The sequence below is a fragment of the Guyanagaster necrorhizus genome (assembly GCF_019112545.1).
Source record: "Guyanagaster necrorhizus MCA 3950 unplaced genomic scaffold BT62scaffold_6, whole genome shotgun sequence".
Taxonomy (NCBI): domain Eukaryota; kingdom Fungi; phylum Basidiomycota; class Agaricomycetes; order Agaricales; family Physalacriaceae; genus Guyanagaster; species Guyanagaster necrorhizus.
Genome location: NW_025064885.1, coordinates 1,034,231 through 1,061,996, shown reverse-complemented (window position 1 = coordinate 1,061,996; position 27,766 = coordinate 1,034,231). Strand labels below are relative to the sequence as shown.

The 27,766-nt window shown below is 47.3% G+C and overlaps 11 protein-coding genes across 11 annotated transcripts; 5 read left to right on the top strand and 6 right to left on the bottom strand.

Moving 5' to 3' along the window:
* Window positions 1-2,090: 2,090 nt before the first annotated feature.
* Window positions 2,091-5,197, top strand: BT62DRAFT_945311 (MFS transporter). The gene is made up of 23 exons (XM_043187939.1): window positions 2,091-2,127; window positions 2,186-2,214; window positions 2,264-2,281; window positions 2,336-2,364; window positions 2,418-2,479; window positions 2,533-2,545; window positions 2,596-2,650; window positions 2,710-2,841; window positions 2,900-2,946; window positions 3,002-3,024; window positions 3,072-3,095; window positions 3,152-3,328; window positions 3,381-3,563; window positions 3,615-3,696; window positions 3,752-3,807; window positions 3,858-3,890; window positions 3,946-4,023; window positions 4,073-4,223; window positions 4,281-4,361; window positions 4,418-4,449; window positions 4,500-4,581; window positions 4,636-4,734; window positions 4,787-5,197. Exons 1-23 carry the CDS (start codon window positions 2,100-2,102, stop codon window positions 4,824-4,826), a joined length of 1,554 nt encoding a protein of 517 aa, XP_043042728.1. The 5' UTR covers window positions 2,091-2,099; the 3' UTR covers window positions 4,827-5,197.
* Window positions 5,073-11,305, bottom strand: BT62DRAFT_887224 (ras GTPase-activating protein; the record flags this gene model as incomplete). The annotated part of the gene is made up of 15 exons (XM_043182910.1): window positions 5,073-5,460; window positions 5,525-5,803; window positions 5,850-6,093; window positions 6,140-6,278; window positions 6,327-6,466; window positions 6,520-6,710; window positions 6,758-6,843; window positions 6,894-7,009; window positions 7,059-7,179; window positions 7,233-7,424; window positions 7,480-9,176; window positions 9,231-9,433; window positions 9,495-9,571; window positions 9,625-9,702; window positions 9,755-11,305. The coding sequence occupies 15 exons, from the start codon at window positions 11,303-11,305 to the stop codon at window positions 5,073-5,075; spliced, it is 5,502 nt and encodes a 1,833-aa protein (XP_043042727.1).
* A 177-nt stretch (window positions 11,306-11,482) lies between these two features.
* On the top strand, window positions 11,483-15,413 carry BT62DRAFT_1073727 (uncharacterized protein). The gene is made up of 16 exons (XM_043178962.1): window positions 11,483-11,794; window positions 11,844-12,286; window positions 12,336-12,541; window positions 12,591-12,877; window positions 12,928-13,096; window positions 13,159-13,462; window positions 13,513-13,582; window positions 13,636-13,661; window positions 13,712-14,065; window positions 14,112-14,197; window positions 14,249-14,345; window positions 14,400-14,593; window positions 14,647-14,842; window positions 14,894-15,051; window positions 15,106-15,178; window positions 15,231-15,413. The coding sequence occupies exons 1-16, from the start codon at window positions 11,503-11,505 to the stop codon at window positions 15,315-15,317; spliced, it is 3,042 nt and encodes a 1,013-aa protein (XP_043042726.1). The 5' UTR covers window positions 11,483-11,502; the 3' UTR covers window positions 15,318-15,413.
* On the bottom strand, window positions 15,407-16,281 carry BT62DRAFT_887051 (UBC-like protein; the record flags this gene model as incomplete). The annotated part of the gene is made up of 3 exons (XM_043182899.1): window positions 15,407-15,824; window positions 15,880-16,033; window positions 16,083-16,281. The coding sequence occupies 3 exons, from the start codon at window positions 16,279-16,281 to the stop codon at window positions 15,407-15,409; spliced, it is 771 nt and encodes a 256-aa protein (XP_043042725.1).
* An 86-nt stretch (window positions 16,282-16,367) lies between these two features.
* Window positions 16,368-18,329, bottom strand: BT62DRAFT_985571 (WD repeat-containing protein slp1). The gene is made up of 3 exons (XM_043189950.1): window positions 17,900-18,329; window positions 16,956-17,852; window positions 16,368-16,904 (listed from the first exon to the last, which is right to left on the bottom strand). The coding sequence occupies exons 1-3, from the start codon at window positions 18,290-18,292 to the stop codon at window positions 16,464-16,466; spliced, it is 1,731 nt and encodes a 576-aa protein (XP_043042724.1). The 5' UTR covers window positions 18,293-18,329; the 3' UTR covers window positions 16,368-16,463.
* Window positions 18,330-18,451: 122 nt separating this feature from the next.
* On the bottom strand, window positions 18,452-20,405 carry BT62DRAFT_929198 (uncharacterized protein). Its single transcript, XM_043185673.1, has 6 exons — window positions 19,833-20,405; window positions 19,672-19,779; window positions 19,521-19,616; window positions 19,383-19,463; window positions 19,153-19,323; window positions 18,452-19,100 (listed from the first exon to the last, which is right to left on the bottom strand). Exons 1-6 carry the CDS (start codon window positions 20,361-20,363, stop codon window positions 18,489-18,491), a joined length of 1,599 nt encoding a protein of 532 aa, XP_043042723.1. The 5' UTR covers window positions 20,364-20,405; the 3' UTR covers window positions 18,452-18,488.
* A 33-nt stretch (window positions 20,406-20,438) lies between these two features.
* On the bottom strand, window positions 20,439-21,563 carry BT62DRAFT_929197 (ribosomal protein L22). Its single transcript, XM_043185672.1, has 5 exons — window positions 21,490-21,563; window positions 21,371-21,443; window positions 21,052-21,316; window positions 20,789-20,996; window positions 20,439-20,728 (listed from the first exon to the last, which is right to left on the bottom strand). Exons 1-5 carry the CDS (start codon window positions 21,518-21,520, stop codon window positions 20,490-20,492), a joined length of 816 nt encoding a protein of 271 aa, XP_043042722.1. The 5' UTR covers window positions 21,521-21,563; the 3' UTR covers window positions 20,439-20,489.
* Window positions 21,564-21,566: 3 nt separating this feature from the next.
* Window positions 21,567-22,180, top strand: BT62DRAFT_670628 (putative integral membrane protein required for ER to Golgi transport). The gene is made up of 3 exons (XM_043181823.1): window positions 21,567-21,708; window positions 21,764-21,901; window positions 21,954-22,180. Exons 1-3 carry the CDS (start codon window positions 21,618-21,620, stop codon window positions 22,010-22,012), a joined length of 288 nt encoding a protein of 95 aa, XP_043042721.1. The 5' UTR covers window positions 21,567-21,617; the 3' UTR covers window positions 22,013-22,180.
* Window positions 21,964-24,412, bottom strand: BT62DRAFT_945292 (uncharacterized protein). Its single transcript, XM_043187938.1, has 2 exons — window positions 24,190-24,412; window positions 21,964-24,136 (listed from the first exon to the last, which is right to left on the bottom strand). Exons 1-2 carry the CDS (start codon window positions 24,294-24,296, stop codon window positions 22,348-22,350), a joined length of 1,896 nt encoding a protein of 631 aa, XP_043042720.1. The 5' UTR covers window positions 24,297-24,412; the 3' UTR covers window positions 21,964-22,347.
* A 135-nt stretch (window positions 24,413-24,547) lies between these two features.
* Window positions 24,548-25,713, top strand: BT62DRAFT_929195 (P-loop containing nucleoside triphosphate hydrolase protein; the record flags this gene model as incomplete). Its single annotated transcript, XM_043185671.1, has 7 exons — window positions 24,548-24,678; window positions 24,738-24,870; window positions 24,931-25,144; window positions 25,198-25,285; window positions 25,334-25,551; window positions 25,602-25,636; window positions 25,689-25,713. Coding segments are annotated over 7 exons (838 nt in total), but the record flags the coding sequence as incomplete, so codon positions are not given.
* A 142-nt stretch (window positions 25,714-25,855) lies between these two features.
* BT62DRAFT_929194 (oligosaccharyl transferase alpha subunit) lies at window positions 25,856-27,765 on the top strand. The gene is made up of 6 exons (XM_043185670.1): window positions 25,856-26,175; window positions 26,229-26,432; window positions 26,489-26,785; window positions 26,840-27,244; window positions 27,295-27,433; window positions 27,483-27,765. Exons 1-6 carry the CDS (start codon window positions 25,892-25,894, stop codon window positions 27,621-27,623), a joined length of 1,470 nt encoding a protein of 489 aa, XP_043042718.1. The 5' UTR covers window positions 25,856-25,891; the 3' UTR covers window positions 27,624-27,765.
* The last annotated feature ends 1 nt before the right edge of the window (window position 27,766 follows it).

Here is a 27,766-nt window from a genome sequence, read left to right as displayed (position 1 = left end):
GGTAATGTTATGATTTTTCCTATTTTCTTTTCTTTTCTCTTAGAAATGACCCCTATCTTCACTTAGTCAGGGTGCTAAGGCCAGTGCTTAGGACCATGAGAGGGCTTAGTCAGCAATCTAGTCAGTCATAGTCTTATCACATTGCTGTATGCTGTAAAGGGAGAGATAATGCTCCTTTTGTTCTTGAACCCTAATGCAGCAGTAATAGCACAACAGCAAGACAACAGCTTTTGTGGAGAGCCTGGCAACAGCAGGGGTAACAGCTCTATGACAGACAATATCTTTTGTGAATGTTTATTTATAGCTAAATAACAGAACAGTATTTAAGTAGTGCAGTTTTCACTGTAGTAGCTTCAGCATTAAGCTAAAGTTTATTCTTCACCATCTCATCTCAAGCTACTTGCAATGCCTTGACTACACAACTCTATTGACACATCAGTGAACTCTGTCAGTCTAACCTGAAGTGCAAGATTCTGAACAGTTTATCATATATTAATAGTCACATAGAATTTGGGCTTAACACAGAGAACAATAATGGATTGGCTTGTTATGCTGACTAAGCCTCTCCCATGGTCCTAAGCACTTTGGTTTAGTGCTCTGACTAAGCATAAATAGGGGTTAAGTCATAAAGTCTAAGGATAGAAGTAGAAAAATCATAACAGTTACTTACAAAAGGAAAATTATCCTGCTATCAGAGTATCACTATGCATTCTAACACAATGGCTGATTGTGATGACTAAGACTGTCCCATGAACCTAAGCACTTGTTCAGATGCTCTGACTAAGCATCAATAAGAGCTAAAAGAATCAGAAAAAGAAAAAAATCATAACAAATATCAGACCTTAGCAATTGCAGTGTTAGATGTTTGTGATTGTTTGGTTATCACATGACAACTATCTATGCTTACTTTACACCTATATTCACATTTATGCTTCATTCTATCCATCTATATCTATGCTACTTATTTCCTTCTTATATTTCTCTTCTCTTTCTCTTACTTTACTATGAGCCAATGAGTTAGTGTATATCTATCTAGCTGAGTTATATAATATAGTCAGCCTACAGTTTCTGGCTTAGCACAATGAGTAACAATGCCAAGACTTGCTAACTAGTAGTCTCATGCCTATCTCTTTTGGTGGTTCCTCTCACATGGCTCTCATGTTTTTCAGATGTAAATTTTATGAAACCTTCTCACTACTGAGACAGATGTATTTTTTGATGAGAGAGACCATTTTAAAAACAAGGCAGAAAAGGATACTTTTTAGTCTTCTTTTAGTGTAGAGAAAATAACACAGAAAATAGACAGAAAATGCAGTTTCCATTGTTCTGAACAATGAAGACTGCTTTCTCTTTCTTAAAAATTTAAACTTACTTAATCTGTCTAGTATATAAAAACAGTACAAAAACTATGAATTTTTTATTATGTTTCTAAGATGCTGGTTGCAAAAATGTGATCAAAAGCTCTGACATTTTTAGAATATGTTTTTACATTCAAAAAAGCAGCCAACCCCAGCAGTATTCTCATTTCTAACTCCACTCCATGTGAAATGGTCTGATCATTCTGAGCATTAGCGAGGTGAACATTGTGAGCAGTCCAAGCTTGCACACATAAGGTGCTGACTAAGTGAGTAAGAGATGTCTCAAACTCTCTCACTTGCAGGAGGATATCTAGGATGGATGGGAACGAGACCACCAATTAGAGGCAATAGCGTGACCGGCTGATGCGGCAGCCACTTGGCATCAAAAATTATGACTTGGTGAAGCCGTTAAGGCCGAAGCCGGATGAAGTCACGCCGAGTGGTACCGACAGTTGCCAGATTGGGAATTTTGTCATATTATTGGTCCGATCAAAACTGCGACCGAAGATCAAGTTATTTTTGAACCACCTTCACACGCATTCTCCAACTGGCACTGGCATTGGTCAGTTGCTGGTCAGGCTTATCTTTCGTCGTTATTTTAGATGTGTGTAATACTTATTTTTGGCCGCGGGCGCCGCGCTTGTATAATATAAAGCATCTGCTCTCCAATCTGTCTCCCTACCATCTCACCTGACATACTTTCCTGAAATTATGCCGGAAAATCCAGATTATCAACGTCGGATGACCAGAAATATCCTCTGGAAACTCGGTACGTCTTTGCAACCGCTATCCTCCCAGTGACTCATTCTTGAAGCCCATCTTCGTAGATTGTCATATTCTGCCTCCCCTTGCTCTGGTGCGCAGCGTTGTGCTTCTGAACGTTGATCTTGTTCATATCTAGACAGCTTTGGCTTGCCAACTTTGTTCGTGCTATTTACCACATGTGACAGAGGGCCATATCTCATGTACGACTTTAGATTGACCGAAGTAACGTCGGAAATGCAAGGTTAGCACGTCTTATTCTTTGGAAGACGACGAGAATCTATAATTATTACCTAGGATTGCCGGTCTGGAATCTGATATCCATCTGCATGGAAATCAATTCAACACGACACTAGCCGGTAGGGCTTTTATGCGTTATGCCATCATTGACCTACATCTGTTACGAATTTAGTCTTCTATATCACGTACGCTGTTTAAACAACATCTACTACTTAATCCAATGACTGAGGGTTAGGTATATCTTAGTCGAACTACCTTCTAACTGGGTGCTCAAGCGAATGAAGGCGAACGTGAGGTTTTTATGTTTGACGAACCATTGTAGCTCACTTTATACACTTTATATCCACAGCGTTGGCTCCCATTTTTGGTATTTGTCTGGGGAATCGTAACGACACTGACGGCTCTTGTTCAGAATCTTGGAGGTCTCGTGGGCATCCGCATGTGCCTCGGTATTTGCGAAGGAGGCTTGCTTCCCGGTATTGTCTGTCCATTCCATTCGAATGCACCCAATGACGCACAGAGCACTAAGTTATCCTCAGGTCCTGTATTTGAGCACTATGTACAAGCGACACGAACTCCAGCTTCGGTATGCTTTGGATGTCTCTTTTTCAAGATCATTATCTGACAAAAATACCTGGCAGCATTGGAATTTTTTACGCGTCTGGTAAGGACTTACCACTTAATTTCAACTGGGCTCATTATAAGCATAAGCCTCATTGTCTGGTGCCTTTGGAGGTTTGTCTTCAATCTTCAAAAATTGCATCGGTGCCCGTAGAATGATTATTATATAGGGCTTCTTGCAACGGCAATCATCAAGATGGACGGGATAGGAAATCTTGTTGGTTGGCGCTGGATTTTTATCCTCGAGGGCATTGCAACGATAATTTTCAGCATCATTGCTGCTATCTTTTTACCAGCCGATGTGTCTTCCGCCTCGTTTCTCTCTGAAGAAGAGAGAGATTTTGCTCGTGAATGCCATCGTTCCTTATCAAAACCATACACATTCTGATGATGTCCAAGTTTCTCGTTTGCACTCGGACGACTTCGTTGTGAACATGACGTCCAAGTCTGATCCTATGCCAGAAGCGTCAGCACTTCATGAACCCAAGGTCGACATGATCACCGTGGAAAAGGTTCAGATATCTGCCCGCAGTCGCATGGAACGTGAAGAAGAGATCTTTGAGTGGAGAGAGGTTATACGAGGTTGGATGCACTAATGATCACATTCAAGTTGATAGCTGAATTTCTGCCAAGGTCTGACTGACATACAGACCTGGTTGACTGCCATCGCATATCTTGGCTTCGACGTCAGCCTCTACTCGTATTCGCTTTTCTTGTGCTGCTCAGTTGCCCTTTTGTTATTATTGTTATACTAACAGGAAAATTCGTAGGCCTTCTATCGTGGCGCAGCTGGGGTACTCTGGCGGACGGGCCCAGTTGCATACTGGTGAGACCATCAATGCATCCACTCCAATCTTTGTGTTTCATCTTTCTTAGTACCGCCCTACGTTCCCGCAACTGTTCTCACAGGTTCTTCACCTGGATATCTACCTAGCTCCCATGTTTACCGTGTAATTCTCTGTAGTTGTCGTGGCGTTTCTGAGTGACCGATTGAAATGGCGCGGACCATTTATCTTGATATTCTTACCTGTGGCAATCATAGGTGAGTTTTCTGCCATCAGAACTGATTTTCTAGACTGTAGAATTACTAGGGTATACTGTTGCAATCACTGCCAAAACCAATATGGGCCGATATGCAGCTGTATTTCTCATTGCAGCCGGCGTGTACATTTCCATTGGTTTGGAGCCAGTCTGTCTGTTGATGTCCCAATGTTACAGCTATCCAAGTGGCCCTTGCCTCTTGTGAGCATGTTCACAATATGATTTTGTGACATAACTTCTTGATTCCTGAAACACAAGGTCCATTCTTCCTAATAACAGCAGTGGACATTACAAAAGGGCTACCACCACGGCGCTTCAACTCGCACTCGCAAATACAGGGTAATGTCGATCTTCAGCATCTGAGAGGGACATAGTTAAACTTGTCAATACCATAGAGGTTTCATCGCCACATTTTCGTACACCCAAGGTTGTTAAAGGTGCTACGTTCCTTGCTAGCTCTTACTGACATGACCATAGACCAAGCCCCAAGGTACATCCGTGGCCATGCTATTAATTTAGCCTGCTTGGTACTCGCTTGGTTCTTCATCGGCGCAAATGTGTTCGTCTTTTGCCAGCGCTGTAAAAAGGAGTCATTTTCGACTGATTTCTTTAGATGTTACTGCTTGTGGGAAAATAAAGCACGCAGGGAAGGGCGTCGAGCAGAGAACATACGCAAATACAAAGAATTGTGGGATGAAGGAACTCGTGCTCCGTTCGTTCATCTCTTGTACGTGAGAATCATCTACTTATCTTTGCTGACGCAGTATTGGAGATCGTCATCCCGACTTCAGGTTCACGTTGTAACGTTTATCAGTTCAGTACATTATGCTACGAATTATTCAGTTGATGCACTATATAAGAGAGGATACAAAGTTCGGACTAGAGGTACATGTATGAGTCAAGGTTTGCGAAGAAAATCTTTCAAAGAACGCGGTGGAAATGGAGAACGAAGTAGTCCGTCGTTTAGAGGTCATTAGTATCATAAAGCATTACACAAAGAACCTGTCAGCGAAAAGTCAGCTCAATTCAAAAATAGATAGAGACTGAATTCTACTTCTTGTTAATCTGACGCACAAAAAGATCCAAGTTCACCTTGGCCTGTCCTTTAAATAAGGTCAACGATAACCGTTGCTCATATTTCGCCTGAAGAAGCTCTTCCATCTGTACTTCATCCGTACCCATCTTGGTAGTGATGCCACCAATCAAGGTTGATTCCAGAAGTAAATTGAAGACACCAGCAGAATTAGACGACATTGTCAGCTGTATTTTGTCAAACTGACGAGGAGAGTACTGATCGATGGATAATAAGATACCCTTCTCGTAAAGATCCTTGGCAGTGTACAGATATGAACCAAACTTGGGGGTCTGCCCCGACTTTTGGAGATCACGAAGATGGAAATATTGTTTGGTGAAAGGCAAAGTGAAGCGTTTAATGCGCCTATTATTAAAGAAAACCGTCGATATACTTCAGTAACCTGTAGAGTGCAATGTGATGGACGTACGGTTTTGTGACCATGGTAGCCATGGATGATTGAGCATAGCGGTGGTAGCTGTCAATTCTCTCCTCAAACTGCTTTTTCCTCTCGCCCAATTGTCTTAGCGCCTCGTTCATACTTTCCATTTCTTGTTGTCGCTGGATACGCTTGCGGTGTTTACTGCGCACATCACCAGCAATAGCATTTAGAATGCCTTGGAAGCCATCACCACGAGATATCTTTCCTCGCTCCTCCAGCTTCAATAAGTACGAAATAGCCAGAGCTTTGACAGCTCGAAAGGTTAAACTGATTGAAGTCAGTCATTGACCAATTTGAAATCTGGCAGGCTCACGATCGAATGTCTTCCAACCGGTAGGCAGAATCTGCAACGGCTTGAGAGGCTTGGCGTCCAGGATGATGTCTAGCTTCTTCGTTTATGATTTCAGCGTCCAGGACGCCTTCCCATATCAGCTCGTCGTCATCTGTTACTGGCTGTAATAGTGATTCCACTAGATCTTGCGCTGGTTGTACACGAAGAATTGCCAAAACACCGCGTTTAGCTTGTACCCAGAGCGCCTTCTCCTCTGCATGCGGATCTAATTGGGTGTTAGTAAACATCATTATCTTACATGTCATCGTTACCTTTGACGTCAGCAAAGCGATTCGTGAGTTCAAGAGTAATAACATGATCTCTGGCATCTTTCAACTCTTCATTACCGAAATGAGGAACACCATCTAATTCTCTCAAAATGGTTTTGAGTGCATCATCAGATGATTGACCCTAGACGAAGGACTTCAGAAAGGTTGTATTTGAGCAAATCGAACCTACCAGGTTGTCTTGATGTTGCGACAACAATCCGTGCATAGAATAAATTTCATTTGGAGAGATATAAATCGGCTTGGGTTGCACTGTGGCGTCAAGGAATTCGTGAGCATGAAACTGTATCTCTGCATCCGGCACGTTAGCGACTAGTGGACCGACAGTTAGCATCATGAATCGTCAGTGTCACTTATGTAAGCACCTTCAAGAAACCACGCCATCATTTCGTCGATCGTCTTCCGAACATAATCATTGATAGGAACATAGCTGGGATTATCCTCGCCGAACGGTGACCCACTCGTGATCTGGGTGAGTACACGAGAAACCTCGGACAAGTTGCTACGAGACTGGACATCGAGAGTTGTAGAAATGATGTTGAACGTTTCAGGGGTCCTAGTATGTCTCAGCATAGATGAAAGTGTGATACGGAGGAGGCATACACGATAGCGGGATTGATGTAGCGATAGAATACCAGTCGTCCAATGCATGCAGCATAAATTTCATTAGGAGCATCCGGAAACGTCTCCTAAATGGATTTTAAAGCACAGCAAGATCAGCTATAGATGAGAAACTTACGCGAGCCATGTGAAGAGTTTCACGGGCGAGATAGCGTATGCTGTATGGCATCTTTTTCGTCGACTCCATGATCGCCTGCACCATTACAGTTGTGGCCCATTGCAGCATTTGTATGTCTGGAATTGTTAATACCCGGAGCCAGGATGATACACTTACTGCACTCACGTCTTATGTAAATAGCCCTAGTATCGGGGTCCCTCAACGCTTCATGAAAGTTGACTTGTTTCGGTTTGCTAATTGAGATTTCAGACCTCATCTCTTCACGTCTAGTTCTCTCCTCATAGATCTAGAGGGTCCTGTATCAGTTCGCAAAATAATCAACCTGGTTCAGACACGTACCGTGCAAGGATCGGCTTCCAGGTCAAGATCAGGATGATCGACTAGTTTCTGAATAGCATCTTGGAAGGCTTCTCGTACATAAACGGCTTGTTTCTGCCTAAGGTAATGCACGGCGATGTTGATATACATCGGATGCCCGCGTACGATGTCGCTCGATGAAGTCGCCAAGACGAATTCATCTCGAATGGCCAGCTGGGAAGAAAGAGCCTGTAAATCCCAACATAAAACAAAGCAGCACCTCGCCTACTTGGAAAACCTTGAGTAGTAAATAGTCTTCCCGGCTATCTTGACCGTAACCGAATAGCGTTAACACGACTCGCTCAACGAATCGGCGATTCGACTCGGCGGCATTCCCTTGTGAGATAAGATAGAAAAGGCGACTTAAGTATTCTCCTCTCGTCTGAAGGAGATAGAATAGTTGCTGATACAAGTCGAGCTTCCGTCGAGCAGTGTGATCCAGAGTGTTGGGTCCGGAAAATGGATCACCGTGAGCAGCAAGCAATGAAGTCCGGGCAGCATGACCAGCAGCATTGTCAGTATGTCGCCGCTTAACTGTCTTCATGTTTTCTACAACTAAACCGATCTTGGTGTCCAGATCGTTTAGATCGCTTTCCAATGCTTGATTCTCCCTGATTTGCTGCACAACCCTCTTCCTCAGCCTCTCAACCGTGATCTCGTCCTGGAAATCGGCCTCTGAGTCATCCAACAGGTGCACAAAATTCTTGATTGTTCCAACGGTGACGTTCTGACCCATAGTGAGCTGTCGATATTGCTCCCGAGTTTCTTTGGCGCGCATGAGAGACTGGATTTGAATGACCTTGCTTAGATTCGAGCGGTAGTAATCCATTTTCGAACGGAATTTGCGCCGTACCATGGCACCTCGTGACAAGGCTTGTAGAAACGTGGCAACATCCTGACTAGCAAGTAGATGATCCCGCCAAGCGAAATAGTCATCCCGCGCAAGTACGCCCCGTGCGACAGCCTGAAAGCGGACCATGTCAGGCGCAACAAATTCCAACTTTCTGGTGACTTCCTGGTGTTTACTTCGGGCTAGGGAGGCGCGAGCTAGAGCCTGTAAACTCCCCACAGCTTTGATGGTAGTGACGGTCATCAAGGCCCGAGTCATCGCTTTGTGCTGTTGCCGGACAATCTTTGTTCTCGCAATGGTCTGAAAACTGACAACCGATGCCGTTGCCTTTCGAAGTCCTCGTATAAGTGACAAAAGGCGCTTCCTCGCTAGGTAGGTCCTAGAAGCAGCCTGTATACGTATGACCGTCCGCGTGACATCCTCCAACTTCGCCATTTGTTTACGCATCTGCCGCCGAACAAGGATACCCCGGCACTGCGACTGGAGGGCAACAAAAGTTCCTTCGTAATTATGCAGCGTTTTGACTTGCTGCATAGCCCGCTGCCGAGCAATGGCACCCCGAGAGAATGCCTGCATTGTCATCACAGAGGTTGCGACAGAAGGTTCGACAAAGGTTTTTGAAACCTGGTTGATGCTTCTCTTCACTAAACGTAGGCGTGCCATTGACTGTAGCTTGACAAAGGAAGATCGACTTGTCCTTAGAGCAGCCATGAGCCCGACCATGCGACGTCGCTGAAGTGCAGCGCGCAGCTGGGCTTGTATCTTGATTACACAGGATGAAGAGCTTCGGATATCAAGAAGGTGTGAGTGCCACTCTTTTCGAAACAATGCGCCATGCAGAGATGCCTGGAGTGCGACAGCCCACGGTTCGAGGTCTCGCTGTTCACTGCGTTGTTCAGAAAGTTCTCGGCGAAGAAGCTGTCCTCTGCAGCGTGCCTGTATTTTTGCCACGTAATGCTCAATAAGTCGCATGCGATCCCGCTGCGCAGCCTCAGCCTGGCGAGCAATGTATCCTCGACACTGGGATTGAAGCTTGATGATCGAGCCTTCGGTTTCAAGCAGCAAACGATCTCGCCCTGAGATGAAAGCCGGTCAGGTAGGTGGCAATTGAGAGAACATGGTGGACGAACGTTCATCCTCTGTTTCTACTTCAACTTCCGGCTCTTCGTTGATCTCCTTAGCAAGCTCCCGGCCGACGTTGCCGAAATTAGGCATCGTAACGCCTGCATCCTTCAAGCCTTTCTGAGTTTTCTGAAGTTGGTCGTCAGAGAATTGCAGCCGTCCCAAAAGATTGCCGATACGTTCTGCCAAACCACGTCGAGCAAGAAGATGGCTGTACAGTGCACAAAAGTGTTCATAAAAGGCATGCATCACACTAAACACCATATTCTCACCTCAATGCGTGGATACAGTAAATCACCTTTGGAAGGTTCTTCTTTTCGTACAAGTCCGTGAGTTCAAAAATGAAGCCCTGTCAGATTTGATGAGTGGATGCTGGGTAAATGCATGAGAATTTCTACATACTTCTGGTAGACCGGCTTGACGAACGAAAGCAAAAAAGTAGTTGATGTTATCTGAATGAAGGAAGGACAACTTTTGCGCCTGCAACACAACATCAACGTCGACCAAATGCCCTTCAAGAACATTTGCCTACCTCGTAGATTCTCTTGACGATGGCATCCCGAGTGAACACCTTCACCAGTTTGGCTAAAACGACCCCGTTTCGTAGACCGCTTTCCATTTCGACGACACCAAACCCCAACTCCTCTCCCAAACAACCTTCGATCCACTGTTGAGCCTCTCCTACGTGACACAGATACTCATAAGCTTGTATGAGATGCCTTTGAGTGTCTGCCCATAAGCCTCTCGCTAGTCGTGAAGAAGGCATAGGAGTCTGAGCATTGGGTGCCCTGTATCGCGACAGACGCAGTCTCCCGGGGATACCTGCCACTCCATCGCCCTCATCTACGACGGGTAGACCCATCTCCTCTCTCCGTTTGGACTCCGAGCCTGGATCTATGCCAACGTTGAGATCGCGAACCCGCATCTCCCTCCTTGTGGGCGTCGTCTCAACGACTTTCACTTCTTTCATTGGTAGATTGACCTCCTTCGCCTCAACCCACTCTTTTGGAAAGTCCTTCTTCTCCTCCCAATGATCATCCCCATCTCCACTGGCAATACGGGGCAAATGCTTCCCGAGTCTCCTTCCGGCAGTCAAGCTCTCACTGTACGTTGCTGCCTTCTTATTGTTCATATATGAACTGCGATATGGGGTAGGTGACATGACGGAAGATGGGTTGGTAGGTGTTGAAGCCTCTAAGGAACGTTTGTACGAGTTTGTTCGATCGAAGATGGAGGGCCCGACTGTGGCTTTGTCGGAGGACGACATGCCGCCATAATAGGACATAGGACGTCTCTTCAGAGGCGTAGATGGCGGGGTTGAAATGAAAGGATCATGGTTGGAAGACGAAGCTTCATGCGGCGGTGAAGCTGTTACTTCGCGATCGTATAACGACCAGCTCGGCGAACTGGAGCCACCCAGTGTGGTTGCGCGATGACGAGACGGGGAAGGGGAAGACTCTGCACTAGAAATGGTAGAAGATAGGTATTGATCGGTATCTCTGGTCTTATCAGAAGCAGAAGAAGACGTAGGTGAAGAAGGCAAGTGAATTCGATGTGTGGTAGCAGAAGAAGGCAGAGGGTCAGCTTCTACGGAAACTCCTGTAGTGTTGGGCGACAAAGGGGATGCAATGATGGGTGCCGGCATTGTATACCGTTTGAGATATGGCGGAGTCCGCTGTTGCTCGGGTAAGGAACTGGAATGGGAAGGAGAAGACGGAATGTATGGAGGTCGCTGGTTGTCAGCGGAGAGCTGAGGATTTGGCGTGCTTCTAGTTGGAGACGACGAGGAGACCGTATGATCCTCCATCGCAGCATCCCGCGAACGCTCTTCCCATCTGCCACGAACAGCGTCCAAGCTGTTGGCGACGCGATGAGATGGAACCCAGCGACGGGTATTGGGAGCTGCAGATGAGCCTGTAGGATTCGTCAAAATGCTCATACTCGACTGGGAGTTGCTCCTCGACACCGAAGTACCGCCTCTAGTGGATGCAGTCCGTTCGAGAAGGCGAGTCTGATAGGCGAATGCGCCTGACGACGAACCGGAGCGTGAAGGTGCAGAAGAGGCCGAGTTTGTGCGCTCCATATTGTAGCTATGTCATGAGAGTAAAAAAGAGAGGCGTGTCGAGCCACCGACGTCAACGTTATTTGGTAGGCGCTATAATCCGAGTACCAAGGCTTGTTGTAGTTTGTTGCCTTTCTTGCCTTCACGTGGCTTTTCCTTGGCACTGCCACCGACGCTTTCAATTTCGGTCTTTGTCGGCTTTCCTTCCGACGTCCACTATGTATTGGGACAGGCACTCCCGGATCTCTACATTCTTCAATTCTCCAGAAAGGGCGTCTCCTCGTTCGAGCTCAATTTTGACAAGGTCTTCGTCTCCGTCGTCCTCCCATTCTGACTTACCTGCTACTTTGGATGCCCATCAAAATGCCAATCCAGTAGTCTTGGGTGTATGCGCTATGGATGTCAAGGCAAGGTCGAAGGCGATGCGTGAAATTCTTATTCGACTCGTCGAGCGGGCTCGCGGTTCCATAGAAGTCAAGGTTTTCGGTGACAAAGTCATATTAGACGAGGGTAAGTCATCCGCTACTCAAACTGCTTAGACTAAAGAGTTTCGCATAAGACGTCGAAAACTGGCCTAGATGTGATATACTTATTTCCTTCTTTTCCACGGATTTCCCTCTTGACAAGGCGATATCTTACGTCAAACTTCGAAATCCGTTCTGTATCAACGATCTTGCTCCTCAGGCTTTGCTTTGGGATCGTCGGTTAGTTGGTGCAGTTCTTGATCATCTCAAAGTACCAACTCCACCTCGCCTCGAGATATCCCGCGACGGCGGCCCAAAGATTGACTCCGAACTGATCAGTCTGATGAAACAACGTCATGGTATCACGCTAGGAGGCTATCAAGTCACTCCAGAAGTCACCCTTCGAGAGGATGGTGATGCTATCATCATAGACAACAAAGTATTGGAAAAGCCATTTGTCGAGAAACCTGTGAGCGGAGAGGACCATAACGTCTATATCTACTTCAAGGGAGGCGGCGGACGTAGACTTTTCAGAAAGGTTGTTGTTCAGTCAGTCCACAACAAATTATGCTCACTTTATGATCTAGGTTGGTAACAAATCCAGCGACTTGGACCCGACATTAAATCATCCCCGGACGGACGGTTCCTATATCTATGAGAAATTTATAGATGTCGACAACTCCGAAGATATCAAGGTATATACCGTCGGAAAGGAGTACACGCACGCCGAAACCCGAAAATCCCCCGTCGTTGACGGTGTTGTTCGACGGAACACAGAAGGCAAAGAGATCCGGTACATTTTTGTTGTCTGTTGGCGACAGGTATTGAGCCCATATGTTTAGCTTTATCACGAGACTTAGTGAAGAAGAAAAAGCTTGGGCTACTAAGATATGCGAAGGATTCGGCCAACGCGTCTGCGGTTTTGACATGCTCCGCTGTGACAACGGGCAGAAAAGTCAAGTCATCGACGTCAACGGCTGGAGTTTTGTCAAAGGCAATAACACATATTATGGTACTGCTTTTCTCTTTCGTGGATCATCCGTCTGCATGCACTACGGTATTGTATCATTGAGTCGCAGGTCCTCCCAGTGGGCAGAGAGGGCAGATCGCTGTGATGTGGCTTGCCGAGGTTTTCCGTTACTGTATCTTGTACATGCTATAATAACACTCAAATTGCAGACAAAGCTGCGGACATTCTTGCCGCTCTGTGTATGCGATTATCGTCATCGCCTGATCGCGCTCTGCCTGGGGCCGAGAACACGTCTCTCGAAACTCCGACCTGGTTACTCAAGGCGAACGTGACGGTATACAGACACGCCGATCGTACACCGAAACAGAAACTGAAATTGTAGGGAAAGACATGTTGCATCATGCAGAACAAGACTAATATGGATACTATCTCTCTTTCAGCAATTTCCCGATTGGCGAGCCTTGGACACAACCTTTCGTCGCCCTCTTGAATGGAGAGAAGGAAGAGATCATTCTTCGAGAGAAAGACCAACTGAACCTAATTGCTACCGCTGTTGAGGAAGCGAAGAGACTGGGGGCAGATGGTGAAGAGCTGAACAAATTGACGCAGTTGAACAACGCCCTCTTCAGCAAGATTGATTTACCTGGAACAAAAGCTCAACTCAAACCAGTGTACTCTAAACGTCAGGCGGGACATGTGCGAAGACTAACAAAATTGACACTGGTATTCAAATGGGGTGGAGAGGTTATTTGCATCTACAGCCCACTGGACAAACGCTGATCTTCCCTATCTAGTTCACACACTCCGCCCGCTATCAATCGAGAGATCTGGGCGAGAACATGAAGAAGGATATTTCCATTATGAGTATGTTACATCCTCTGCGCTGAGCGCGCCTACTAAGCCCCGAACTCCTGCAGACAAGGAAGTCCTGCAAAATGTGAAGGTGCGGTTCCGTATTGTCTCGTACTGGTTACACCAATAACCTCTGTCTAGATCTTTACATCGTCCGAAAGACGTGTCATTGCTTCAGCGGAAATTTTCGCAGCTTCTCTTTATGACACCCAATCTCCTTCTTACCCAATGAACACACCTTCCAACTCCAGCTCACGGTCTTCAACGGACGGATCGACCAACGGCAATGGGAGCTACATGAATTCTCCCCATCCCGAGCCCCCTCTCACACTCATTGTGCGAAAGGACCTGCTTGACGATTCCAATGCTGCAAAAGATTTGATGGATGATGTCAAGAAACGTCTCAAGATCTTATTGCGACCTGGTGAGCCGGAGAAAAGGCCTGAGCTTACGTGGCCCAAGAGCATGAAGAAAGAGCCCGTTGAGGTAGTCAAAGTGAGTATATGAGTATTGTACGTAGCTGGTGCTTATCGTGCTGTAGGAGGTGATAGAACTGCTAGGATCCTTCAGGGACATCATGCGTCGGAATTTTGAGACCATGGATGTCGACAGGATTCAGGAAAGATGGTGCGCGCCTCTTCTCTGACCCGTAGATGGATTTAATCTGACCTTCAACAGGTGCTGCGATGATGAACCATGGCTATTTCGAGAAAGATGGGAGAAGTTGTTCGAAGACTTTTGTGATGTTGAACAGAAGAAGTTTGACCCCTCACGGGTACGAATATCATTCATAGCGCTTTCTGCTACGCTAACTGCGCTTAATCCTCAGGTATCGGAGCTTTACGATACCATCAAGTACTGTGCCTTGCACCACAGAACCTTCTTGTTTGCTATATTCGACGAGAACGGACGCCGAGATCCTCTTCAGCCTCACGACCGTAAACTACATGAGTTGTATGGTAGAGCCAAGGCCCTCTTTGATCTAGTTGCTCCTCAGGAGTATGGCATAGATCCGGATGAGAAGTACGTCGACGTTCCCTCTCGAGGGCGCCCTTTTCACCCTTGTTATACAATAGAGAAGAAATTGGCGTCCTAACATCTCTACCGTTGCTTCACAATGTCGTCCAAGATTTGGAAGCAGCTCGAAACAATGGCGGTAGTTCATTGACGCTCTACTTCACCAAAGAAAGCCATATTCATACCTTGGTCAACCTTGTACTACTCTCCGGTCTCCCGATTGCCAATCGCCGCATCCCAGAACTAGATTACGCTGTACGTATGGCCTCTCCTGCAGCTTCTTATTTCTGACATCCTTTCGTCTAGTCTCATATCACATTTGAACTGTATGAGCGTAATCACGGACGAGGCAAGTCGGACAAGGAGTATTCTATCAAGATCTCTTTAAGCGAAGGTGCACACTCGTCGAATGTACTAGATTCGACATTAGATGCCCGCCATTCCCTGAATGTCCAGTCACGAAAGTAATAATTCTTTCTACTTGATGTAATGCGGTTTCACTGATTTGTCATTACCAGGAAATTGTCGCAACATCTACCGTATAGCCTCGTTATAGAGAAACTATCCAAACATTTCCATAGATTAAGTGAAGTACGTGATTCTCCCATCACATCTGGCAAGAACTGACTGGTCAAAATCCTAGCTCCAAGATGAGGATACCGGTCCGGACACGCCCTTTGAGACAGTGGAAGCCTTGCCCGCCCTAGACAGCGGAAGTGACGATTTGTAGACATGCTTAATAGTACTAATAGTAAAACATACAACGGTAATCAATAATATAATGTACACCCCAGACACTTGTAAATACACTACCATCGTCTATTCTCCGTCCCATTCTGCCAGTCCCAACTTGGTCCGCATTTCTTGAAGCTGTTTCGGTTTGAGCTCTCGCAGTATCATTCCATGGGACTTGTCCGAAGAGGTTGGCAGATCCCTTTCAAACAACGAAGACGGAGATTGTGATAAAAGTGACGACTGAGTAGCCAGGGAGGCAAAAGATCCTGTGGAGTGATGATACCTGACAGGTATAGGTGAATACGATTCGAAAATCAAAATCCAGAGGCTTACAGGCTGAAAGATATCAATGATAATGAGGAATATGTAACGAGACTGGTAATACACGAACCGATAAGCTTCTTTGTTCAAGCAATCAGCTTCAGTGATCCTGTCTAACACAGGCTTTTTGAAAGAAGCCTTGATGTAGTGAAGGACATGAAAGACGAAGTGTTCCTTGGGCCTAAATAATTCGGTATCAGAAGCCGGCCTACATAGATTATTGGCGCCAAACGCACCGCCAAGGATGAAAGCGGGGGGCAAGATTGAATATCCCATTGGCAGAGATCAGTGGATGGAACATGTCCGTTATAAACTGGACAGTTGGGGGACGTTCGGGGTAGTTGGGGGGAAACAACAAACGAAACTTGAAGATGCCATCAGCGTAGTATCCTGTATTTCAGTCAACACATCAGTCCTTTATAAATACCGTTTCGCGTACCTTGATGGACAAAGAATATGGCGTCCCAGATAAAAAGTGAGTCTTTGGACGGCACTACATAGATACCAAGAGGACAGTGCGACCGGTGACACAGAGACGCATATTCAAAGGAGACTTCCGCACTTGCAACGGCGGTTATCGAATTTGAGTCTGGCGTACTCCCGGATGTACTCGTTCGACTTTTCATCCTGGAATTCATGCCAGCGCGAAATGTTCAAGTACAAACAGGGAAAGCTTTCAATGGCCGGCAACATCGGGCCGGCAAGAAAAATGCGTAAGTGAAGGGTCAAATTGTCGCAATGAACTATTTTATCGACGTTTGCGCGATGTTAAATACAGAACCCACGACCCTGAAGCAAGCTCCTAGGTACAGGTATAAGCTCAGCGAATCGACAGCACATCCGACCTGGTCGAATTGAGATGCCGCCTATCGTCATACTCCATCCCCTTCTTCTTTCCTGACGCACTGGGAACTTCCCAAATCCTCCAAAACTTCAAAGATTCATCACCACCACCAGTAAGCACCAGATCTCCAGCAGGACCAACACAACTGAACAAAACTCGCGATTCATGCGAATCCCGGATTTCTGCAACACGTTCCATGCTGGGGTATGCATGGAGCATAATCGCATTGGTTGGATAGCCATGAGTGGTCAGGATCTCTTTTTTGTGCGGTGCCCAATGAATAGTACTAATTTGAGCAGGTGTCTTTGTGGTGTGAACTCGTGCCCCAGTGTTCACGTTCCACACATTAATCGAAGCATCATTCGTACCTCCACCAGAGGCAAGCAAAGATGGCTGCCATGGGCACCATGCTAGAGCCTAAAAGAGTTTAATACGCATGAGAACGAAGCCGGAACGAGGAACACGTACCTTCACGGCAGCTGTGTGATTTCGCTTGACCCACTTGGCCTTTCCTTGTGCACCGTCTCCAACATCACCAAGTCTTCCATCCCATATGTTGACCACGTTATCGTTACCGCCGCTCGCCAGCAACTCTCCATCACTCCTCCATGTCAAACCGCATACCTCACCAGTGTGGCCTAGTAGCTCCATCACTTTATGACGAGGAACTCGTACGTCATGGTGCCAGATGCTACCATCTGCACATCCCGAACTTAGGATGTGCTCGTTCCAGGACATAGTAGCAACCTGGCCCTGATGTCCACCCATCGTACGCAGCTTCTGGGCAGTCTCGGCATCATAGAGCTCCACATCCCCATTGCACAGCCCAACACCAAGGAATGCACCATCATTCGACATCTCCACACTCGAAGGGTACAAGCCACCGACTGCTTCAGAAATGAGAATGACGCTGCCGGTCTCTCCGTTCCAGATGTACGTAGCCGCGCCAAGAGCGACAGCAACAGTATTCTGACACGACCAGCTCACGAGATTGAGATAAAAGTCATCCAGAAGATTGACCGCATCCAGCACCCGTTCTGGCTGAGAAGGGAGTTTACGTGATTTGCTTTTGACTGCTCCCGTTGACGATGCCAAAGAGCCAGGACGCGAGCTAGCGTACAAAGGTTTTGCATATTCGCGTTGAAGAGCAAGTGTTTTGTCGGATGAAGCAGCGGGAGGTGGTTCACGATATCCCAGGATGCGACGGTTGAGTGGCATTCCAGTGGCTTCCGCAAGACGTGCAGTATGTCCAGGCGATGAGTTGTGTGAGTTGAGATTCATTTTATCCATACTAACAGCGATATCGAACCCTGAATTTTCCCGCGTAGTGGTGATGAAGCGATCTTGCTGGTCACCGATCCGATTCTGCGAAACGATAAAAGGATGGATGAAAGCAAGAGGTAGTAACTCACTGGTGTCGACCTAGACCGCTTCAGCTCCGACTTCGAAGATGGAATGTAATCGATCTTCACAACATCTAGCTTGCTCTCGATCCCACCTTTTCTGATGAGACCTGAATTCGCTTGTCGTTGCAACTCGGCGTTGATAGGATATGCCCCAGAGGATGCAAAAGATTTGACGGGCGAGGATGCGCGTGAACGAGACAATGATGAGGTCGGTGGCACGACGAAAGGATTCGACACGTCGAAAGGTCCCGTCACTGACCGTGCCTTCGCTCGTCTTTTCGACGGCGATGAAGCCAACGAAACGGCATTGAGACCAGATACGACGGAAGGCGTCAAAGGGGTTTTCACATCTGAGCGAGCACGCTGCCTACTAGATGTCTTTGGGGTCTTCGACTGCATGATGAAGGAAGACAAATGTGACGGCGGTGGTTGAAATTCAAGAGAGAAACTTCACGTGATCGCGACCCTTGGCCGAATTTCAATTATGTGATTTATTAGTACAATTTTTTCCAAGTTGAAAACCTATCAAGGTGCATATGGACTTGATGGATGACCACATCACAATATTAACATGTTATATAGAGGATAGAACCAATTATCTAGTATACCCGCCGTTGTATCTAGGCCCACGGCGATCGTAATCTCTATGTCTGTACTCGTAATATCGACTTGACCCTCTAACAGGCCTAGCATTCGAGAAAGTATCATATGGATTGCTTTGCCTTGACCGAGATGAAGAAGGCTTGTCCGAGTGGGATCGCTTTTCTCTCTGTCTTCTGCTTTCCTCTTTCTCCGATTTCCCCCGTTTAGACGGTTCCACGTCGATTGCAGTATCACCCATGCGATCCAAGAGACCCGATTTGATTGATTGGCTGAACATGAGTTTCTTCGCGGGTTTGCAGTTTGCACGGGATTTGGCCGCTTTTGACTCTTTTCCTCCTCCTCTGTTCCTGAACCAATCGTCACCATCGTTCTCTAACTGTTGCTGAGCAGATCTTTCCAGTATCTCGATGGCCTTTCGCTTGCCCTTCTTTCCTACATTGTCCACGACGTCGATCTCTTTCTCCCAGTCACGGGCTCCACGCCGCGGTATTGCTGGGCTCATATCCACCTCGACGTCTGCAAACGGTCCTGTGTGCAGATTATTTGATCCGAAGGCAGAATAGTCTTCAGGTACTCCGTACGCATGAGGAGCATTGTTGCAGTCCTGAACAGGCTATCAACAAGGGGAAGCGAACAGTTAGCGAACTTTGACTTACATCACCCCAATGACCCTCGACTCCGCAATTGTAACACCATTCATCTTCGGCAATGTATCCTTCTCCTCCATTCCCGAGACCTGCTTTGGATTTATTGCAACGTGCATTGAGTATTTGGACGCGTTCGTTTTCTGTAATATAAGCATAGATACGCCACCATGTTGGGCATTCCTACAATAGCGAAGTCAGCAGTTATAAGCTTCGTTGACGATCTTAATGAATAGACTCACAGATGTGATATGACTGCGATATCCACAGCGACGACAGGTATCACCTATGGACCCTTGGCTTTGATATTTATTAGGGCAGTTCTAATAGAAGAATCTTGTAGAACGACAAAATCGTACTGCTGGTTATGATCTACTCACAGTATTGATGTGTCCCTTCATCCCGCATTTAAAACAATTCTTACTGATCGGGCAAGATCTTGTGGGATGCTCATCACGAGCCCCACAGGTAAGGCACTAAGAGCAACGCGTTAATCAAGTGAGCGGACGAGCAAGAACATGTGAAACGAACTATCATCACAGGACATTTATAGGTTGTATGTTCGCCTTCGGCACCGCAGTTCTTGCACACAACTTTTGTTGACTTATCCTCAGGCTTCTCAAAATACCGGACCAAACCCTACATTGGCATTCGTCAGACAGTACCCTGTTGAAAATTCAAGATCAACGCACCTTTCGGTCATCGTAATCCAGATAGTCAATGTAATCCTCGTCCTCAAAGTCTGAAGGAGATGGTGGAAGTATTTCAACGGGAACAGATCCCAGGACCTGAACATGAGACGGTAGAAGTAACTTTGAAGGACCATCCTCCTCATCCGTCTTTGCAACCTTATCAATTATGTTGGGTAGAACAACTGGGGCAAGGTCAAAGTAGAAAAGCTTCGAGTTGTCCAAAGAGCCAGGAGAGCGGCTACGGCTCTTGGGAGCGTGTCGTTCCGAGCTGGGATCTCGCGAGCCAGAGCCAGTAGCCTGTTTTTCGAGCCGCGACTTTTTTCGTCGTTCGCGCCTCGCTTCTCGACCAAATGAGGAACCTTCCGCCTGTCCCTCATTTCTAGTAGACCCCTCTTTTTCTCGACTGGTTTGTTTTCTCTTCTTCCTTTTCCGAGGCGAGGCAGATTCCCCTACGGTTGTCACTTGGCCTGGTTCAATATCTGAGGCGTCAGAATGGATAACGATGACTTTGCGAGTATCAACGTCTTCCATGTTGAGGCGACGGCTGAGGCGGTGGTGAGAAAGCGAGTCAAGGTAACGCGTGACGTCAATATCACGCTTCTTTCACTGATTTTCACTTCGAATAAATAAACGTTTCCTACGCTAGACAGATATATGCTACCACGCCCACATAGCTCCAGGATTCCGTATTGGCTTATCCTCTCTCGTCACCGCCGCAGACACGACTCTCTTCAGTTTGAATGCCTTCTCCTTGGCCTTTTGTTCTTGTAATGTCCTTCCTTCTTTCAATACAACAGATAGCTTGGCCTGAGGATGTGTTTGGACACCCACATGTCCTCTTCCCTTCGGTTCCAGCCTCTTTCGGTTGTGCTTACCCTTTGATACCCAGGATTCAGCTGAGAGTCGTGAAAGTTAATCAAGACGAGGTCGATGCAGACACCATATATACCGCTTACCGACTACAAGTCTCTGTCCATCAAGACCTTTGTACCGGACGGCATGATCTCTAGCTGTGGCAAGCATGTTCATGATACGTGTACTGGCGCGCTTTTCACTAAACTCCATTTGAAGGATCGCATGGCCAACGGGCTTTCCTGAAATCTGCCGACCAATCATATTCAGCTTGCGATGTGAGATTTTGAAGACAGCTGTTGAGTATTTGTGCTGGACGAGCCAGTTATTTGAGTACCAAGGAGAACCTCCTGCTATTGTGACGCACCGAATCGCCCTTGCGCTCTATTTCTACGGCGGAATCCTGTTTGTGAGAGGCATCGAGAGGCTTGGTCATGTCTGGAGAGGTTGGCGACGAGGGCTCTCGACCTTCCGGTTCGGTGACAGTGACGGTCTCGAATATACTGCTTTCCCCTCGCTCTTCAGCTTCTTTCTTGGCTGCTGTAACCTCTTCTTCGCTTTCCGCATCTCTCATTTTCATACCAAATTTTTCCTTTACTTTGTTGGGAACCCAGTTAAACGGGTTGATGGCACTAGCAACAGATCGCACTGAGTGGACAGATCCTCAAATAACGGGAACAACATACTAGTAGCGAGCTCCTACGGGCCGTGCAGGGGAAAGGGATCGTTGCCATTGAACGCGTCGAGAGAAGTGAGAGCCTTCGACGCACTTAGCTATAACCAAAGAGTAAATGAAGGGACGTACTAGCCAGAACTTTAAGACGACTCTGTATCATGAAAAGAACGGTAAGAGCGGTAAGAGCGGTAAGAACAAGAACGTCACACTTGTCACGACCACGACCTCACCTGCACCACAACCTTTACTGCTGCACCATGTTTCCTTTGCTAGGGACAATATTTTACGTCGGCCTTCTCCTAGTAAACGCAATGGCAGTTCTCAGCGAAGACAGGTTTTTAGCGAGAAGTACGTGTCTCGTCTTCTTCAACAGGCAATTACAGCTGACCTCTTGACTCTACAGTCGGTTGGTCGTCTTCCAAACCTCAGAACACTGCTTTCAACCAGTATGACCAAAATGGCTACGGCGCGCCTCTAGGGGAAGTAGGGATGAAGGCAAAGTTGATAGACCTGATAAGCGCCGTACGGACACTCATGCGCAGTACGCTGAATCTTTCTGTTGGCATCTGCATGTCAAAAACTCAATCTCGCAGTACCTTTAATCGCGTTCAACATCATCGTCATTGTGTATGAATTGGTACTAGGTGGATAATGCAACACTACCCTTCAGGACCATGTACTTGTATACCATTGGAACTATTGGCTCATCATTTCAGACTGAGCACGACAACAGCGTATTACTGCCAAGTACTCCCACTACATAAATTCTAACGCACCGCACACGATTCCTTACTAAATCCCAGTATGAAAGCAACTCGCAAGCAAGTTTAGGGCCAATCGTTGAAGATATAAGTATAGGACAGATTGAGCCCAACGACGATATGTTACGACAAACGGAAGAAAAGAAAGCATAGGGTACCGGTACCCGACCAGTCTAATGGTAGTACATCGGTACAAATCAGTTCATCACTATGGAAAGGTGGGATTTTATCCCCTCTTAGATGAAGGAGGAAGAATACTGTCCCTGTCGAATCCAAGGGGATAAGAAGAGAGGTCACTGGTAATAGCCAAAGTGTCCAAGCTTGCACGTTGACGCCCACTGTATACAGAGGGCATCGACGACGGCTCTCCCGAGTTGCCTGTATCTATCTGGAACGGGAAAGACCCCAGGCCAGAGGATGCTGTCGACAGTTGAGACCCCGTGGACAGGCCCAAAGTGCGCCTGCTGGGTGGAGATGGTAGATCTGTCTCACTCTCAGAGAAGCTATTACCCTGAAGAGAAGGGACAACGGTAGCTTGTGTCGAGGAGGACAAGAACGATTGCTGTGCATTGGGAGAAGATGGCCCGCCGGAGAAACTCTGACCCATAGGTGATACCGGGGGTGATCTCATGGGTCTGTTAGATATGGGAGATGGAGGTACAAAGGGGAAAGACTCCAGAATTGAATCGGCTCTGGTAGATGTAGCAGAAAGGACTGATGAGCCCGAAGCCCTCTTATTCTTGTCCAGTCCTTGCGCCTGCGCTCTGGCCTGTGCGTGCGCAAGAGCCCGCTGCTGTTGTTCCTCCAGAGTCCCAAGACCAGCAGTAGATGGAGTGACCAGTCTGCCCTTCGTAGTCCTGTACGATGGTGACCTATCCAGAAGGCCCACATTGACACGGGTGGCATTCTCTATACCGATAATGGACCCGGCCTGTGTGCTCATACTAGACGGACGGCTGTTATCGCCGTCCTGTGCCCAGGGAAGAAGAGGGCTATCGGGGGTCCAGTTCATCTGGTTGGACTCTCGTGTCGGTGATGTCGGACTAAATGCTGTTTGAACGGAATCTGGTGATGTGGCATGCGTAGTCGCAGTGGACGAATGCCTGTCACTGAACGGGTTTCCTTCCAACAATTCATCACCGCTCATGATATCTGCTGGCCCAAATGAAGTTGCTGCCAAAGGTGACCGGGTCATTGGCCGCGAGGCAGTCCCAGGCGTTCTCAAGCCATCATTGGGCCCAGGAGCATTGATGACTTCCGCTTTGACGACACCCAACACTTGTCGTACGGTGCCGTGGCCGGGGGTGATAATCATAGGTGCTTCATTGAGGAAATCACTGGAATAGCTTGCATTGGACATGTACGACTGCCGCGAAGACACCCCCGACACCCCTGAGCGCTGCGATAAAGCGTAACCTTGGGGAGTACGGAGAGTGTCGTGAGAGACATTAACGTGTTCGAGATTAAGGTCTGGAGACCGTGGCGGTCGGACAGGGGAGGCAATATTAGACAGTTCGGAATGCGATGAGGCGTGGGATGATGGATCAGGGGGTACGAGAGCGATGGGTATAACGTTAGTCCCTTCAGTTCCTGCAGTTTGAATAGAATTGCTGTCTTCGAAAGGATTAGAACGGGTTGATTCTGGTGAGTGAGGATGCGAAGAGGTCTGGGACTCGGGATCCAAATCGATAGTGGTATTGGATGATGATGAATAAACTCTGACGGTATTCTGTTCCACTGACGTCGGTGATGGCTTCTCCGTAGGATCAGGTCTGTTCAGGACGGTCTCTGCTGGAGCAGGAGCATCAGGCTTGGCCTCTGCCTCTTCCAAAGCACGGCGGCGGCGAGTTGAGCGACGCCACCAGAGGAAAAGAAAGATGGCACCGCCAAGAAAAACGAGTGCCCCGACGATTGCGCCAGCCAGTGCACCTTTGCTGACACCCCCAGAGCTACTGCTGCTGCTCGAAGAGCTATCCTGGGAAACACACGTGAATGTACTGCAAGTATAGCAGTCCCTGACTACGGCGTGAGCGACACAAGTCAAACAGTGGGCTTGAAGGAGGCAAACCTGCTTATCTGAAAGCATTCTTGATTAGCTGCGCAGCTGCACACGGGTGTCTCTGGACAGTCGATGCAACTGCTGGACTGTCGGGGCAAGAGAGCATCGAGACGCATATCGAGAACGATAAGAAGAAGGAAAGAACGTGGCTTAGAGTTAGACGAAGAAAATGGCAAATGGAAGGTCCTGCTATCCAGCAAGCCGACGAGAAAAACAAAAACGACGGTTGCTCACTGAAAGAGGACAAGAGAAACCTGACGAAAACGGAAATAACTTACATGCGGATTTTTGTGGCTGTGGTTTGGGACAAAATTATTCCCACAAGTATTTCGTACATACTTTGAATTTTCCGGCAAATTCCATGTTCCATGGCTACAGTCACTATCGCTGTCAGCGGGCTCACGTACTCGTACACAGCTGCTTCGGACCCAATTCTCAAGGATATAGCTCTCAGTTTGCCAGAGGGATCCAGAACTATTCTTGTTGGTGCCAATGGAGGTCTTGAGAGCATATTCTTTCTTTATCTTGGCTCTCTATCTGATCCAGAGTTAAATAAGCTGGGAAATCCACTCTACTGCAGATTCTTGCCGGAAAGCGCCTGGTGAGCACCCCTGGTGCCGACATCCGTATCAAGGACTGCGATGTCTTTCGCAATTCACCTTTGGGCGTCTCTTTCCTGGGAACTGAATGGTCTGTGATTGATTTGCTCAAGTTCTATCACCGACAGCGCCGTTGAATTGGACGTATCAGGGCCATGAATCCTGTCGTGCGCGGCGACATCGTCGTGTCTGCATTTCTCGACTCTGTAGGCGGATACAGGTATAAGGAGAGGAGGGACCGTTTGCTCGATATCCTGGATATCGATCTGGACTGGCATATGCATGCAATTTCAGATGGAGAGCGCCGCCGAGTCCAGCTGTGTTTCGGCCTCATGATGCCGTGGGATGTTCTTTTGCTTGATGAGGTCCGCAATCATGTGGTGATTGCAGCCATGTCCGAGTCCTCATGTATCTTTAGGTCACCGTAGATCTGGATGCACTTGTGCGAGATGATCTCCTCAACTTTCTTCGCAATGATAGTGAAACTAGAGGCGCAACCATTATCTGTAAGCTCTTTGTTCTCCATTTCCGGCTTCCGTTAACATCTGCTACGGATGCGACACATATATTCGAGGGGCTCAATGATTTTCCCACCCATGTTGCCCACATGCGTTTTGGTGTTTTCGCTACTCCCCCCACTGCGTGGCCTTTTTCTGACCAGCCGACGGTGACATTATACTCTGTTGCAGTACAATGGCTCAAAGAGGACCGAGAGTATAGACGTGAGCTTGAGAAGAATGGCCTTAAACTCAGGGGAGCCAGGAAGGATGAGGTTTGTGCGCTTGTGTTGCCATATCTTTCCGTCATTAACTACGCCCGTAGGGCGTTCCGTCGGACTCTGAGACCTTCTACAGGAAGTACGCTGGCTGTCTCCTAAATCACCGTCTAACTGACCATTTATTCGTCAAGATATGACTACAGCCATTGACGAGGCATGCATGCTATTCAACTTTTCAACAAAGTATGGAGTGGTATTAAATTGTACTTAGAAAGTTTCAACGACATGTGTAGCAATAAATCCAGGGTACTCTATCATTTAACGCGCTGCGCGGTGACTATATTTAGCAACAAGGACACGTATTTGGGTTCCCACATCTTCTCTCCCGCCAAACATGTCACGTCGGGCTACTCCTTTCGTCCTTCTAGGTTTGCTCTTTTCAGCCCTTCCTGCTACCAGCCATTCTTTCGAAAATACCGCCATCGTGCGCACGGTCGACCTTGGGGGCTCCCTTGTACATGTTACCACAACCTTTGCTGCAAAATCTCTTGAGCAAGATGCTTCGGTCTACACCATTGCATTGGGTGAAGAAGAAGTAGACAGAACTAGTTGGTTGGACGTCAAAGTGAAAGGCCAACCAGATGATTTGAAGATGTCAATAGAATACGACCCTCAAAGGTGCGTGTCTTCTGGTTTGGAGCTACATAAAAGAGTACTGAATGGGCATTTAGCCAAATGAACCTTCTCGACGTGACGCTTCCAAAGGCGCTGAGCCTCAATTCGACTATTACCATCGTACTGGAGACGATTCAGACGCATGCTACATGGGCATGGCCAGAGGCTGCTGCACAGGGAGATGGCCAGGCGCTCAAGTACAAGACCGACCTCCTGGTACCGAGCCCTTACAAGACCCACGTCCAACGGACAAAACTCAAGCACGTACAACGTCAAATATTTGAAATCTTGGAGGGCTGACTCTGGTGCTCTACAGGTCGCAGTCTCCAAATATCATTTCATATACCACCCCCAAACACCTCGATGCATTCATCCAGGAAGGAGGCCCTGTCACCAAGTCCGGCGCGACTGTCACATATGGACCTTATCATGGCATACCGCCTTCAACAGCTGAGGACTTCTTGACTTCTATTCAGCAGTCAGTTGTCGTGCATTACTCCTACGACTACCCAGTGCTAGAGGTCCTGAAACTGCGTCGCGCAGCAGAAATCAGCCACTGGGGTGCAAATCTGAATATCCAGGATGAGATATCTCTTCATAACGCCGGTCCTACGTGAGTTCTTCAGACATCCATGTTGATGTGCATCTTCACAGCCTCTACCCTCAGCTTGAAAGGCCACTTTTCGCGTCTCGAACATCAGACCCAATCTTATTTCAAGCGACCGGCCGCTCACGTTCTTCCATCGCTTACCTTACATCTACCAGCCGGGATCAGAAACATGTACTATTATGATCTGATCGGGAATGTTTCTACCTCTCATCTTCGCGTCCCCCCCAGCGCGAAGAAAGCGACAAGGGCCCAATATAGCGTATTTGAGATGAAGCCGCGATATCCTCTAATGGGCGGTTGGAACTACAGTTTCACCCTCGGCTGGGATTCACCTTTGGAAAACAGCGCTAGCTGGGATTCCGCAGGCGGAAAGTACACTGTAGAGATTCCGATTATGACGCCAATTGTAGGTGCTGTTGTCAACGATGCGGAGGTCAAAGTCATCCTCCCGGAAGGTGCAACGTAAGAAGGCCCTATATGCGTGTTGTGTTCACTGATCATTATTCTTTCAGCGATGTGAAATTCGCTGTTCCCTTCCCTACTGTCTCGAATACTCTATCGACTCATATCACTTACTTGGACACGACTGGGCGACCCGCGTTGACCTTTAAGTACAAAAACCTTACCGATAAGCACGCCCTATCGATATATGTGAGTTCAAGTCTGTGTTCATGCTTTATCCGAGCCTAATTCCTTGCAGGTGTCTTATCGAGTGCCACTCTCTGCTCATCTTAAAAAGCCCATAGCAGTTGCTGCTGGATTCTTCAGCCTGTTCACTTTTGCTCTCTTCGCGCGTAGAATCGATCTTACTATAAGCAAGAAGGGGAAGAATGTATCATAGCATGATTGTTATATTGACAGTAGTCGAATGGCTATCATGATTATAGCTGATTGTCGGCCCGACTGAAGCTATGTCACCCACCGACTGTAGAATTGTAACATTGCCTTGGACTGATGTCTTGTTAATGAAGAGAAAGTTGGGCC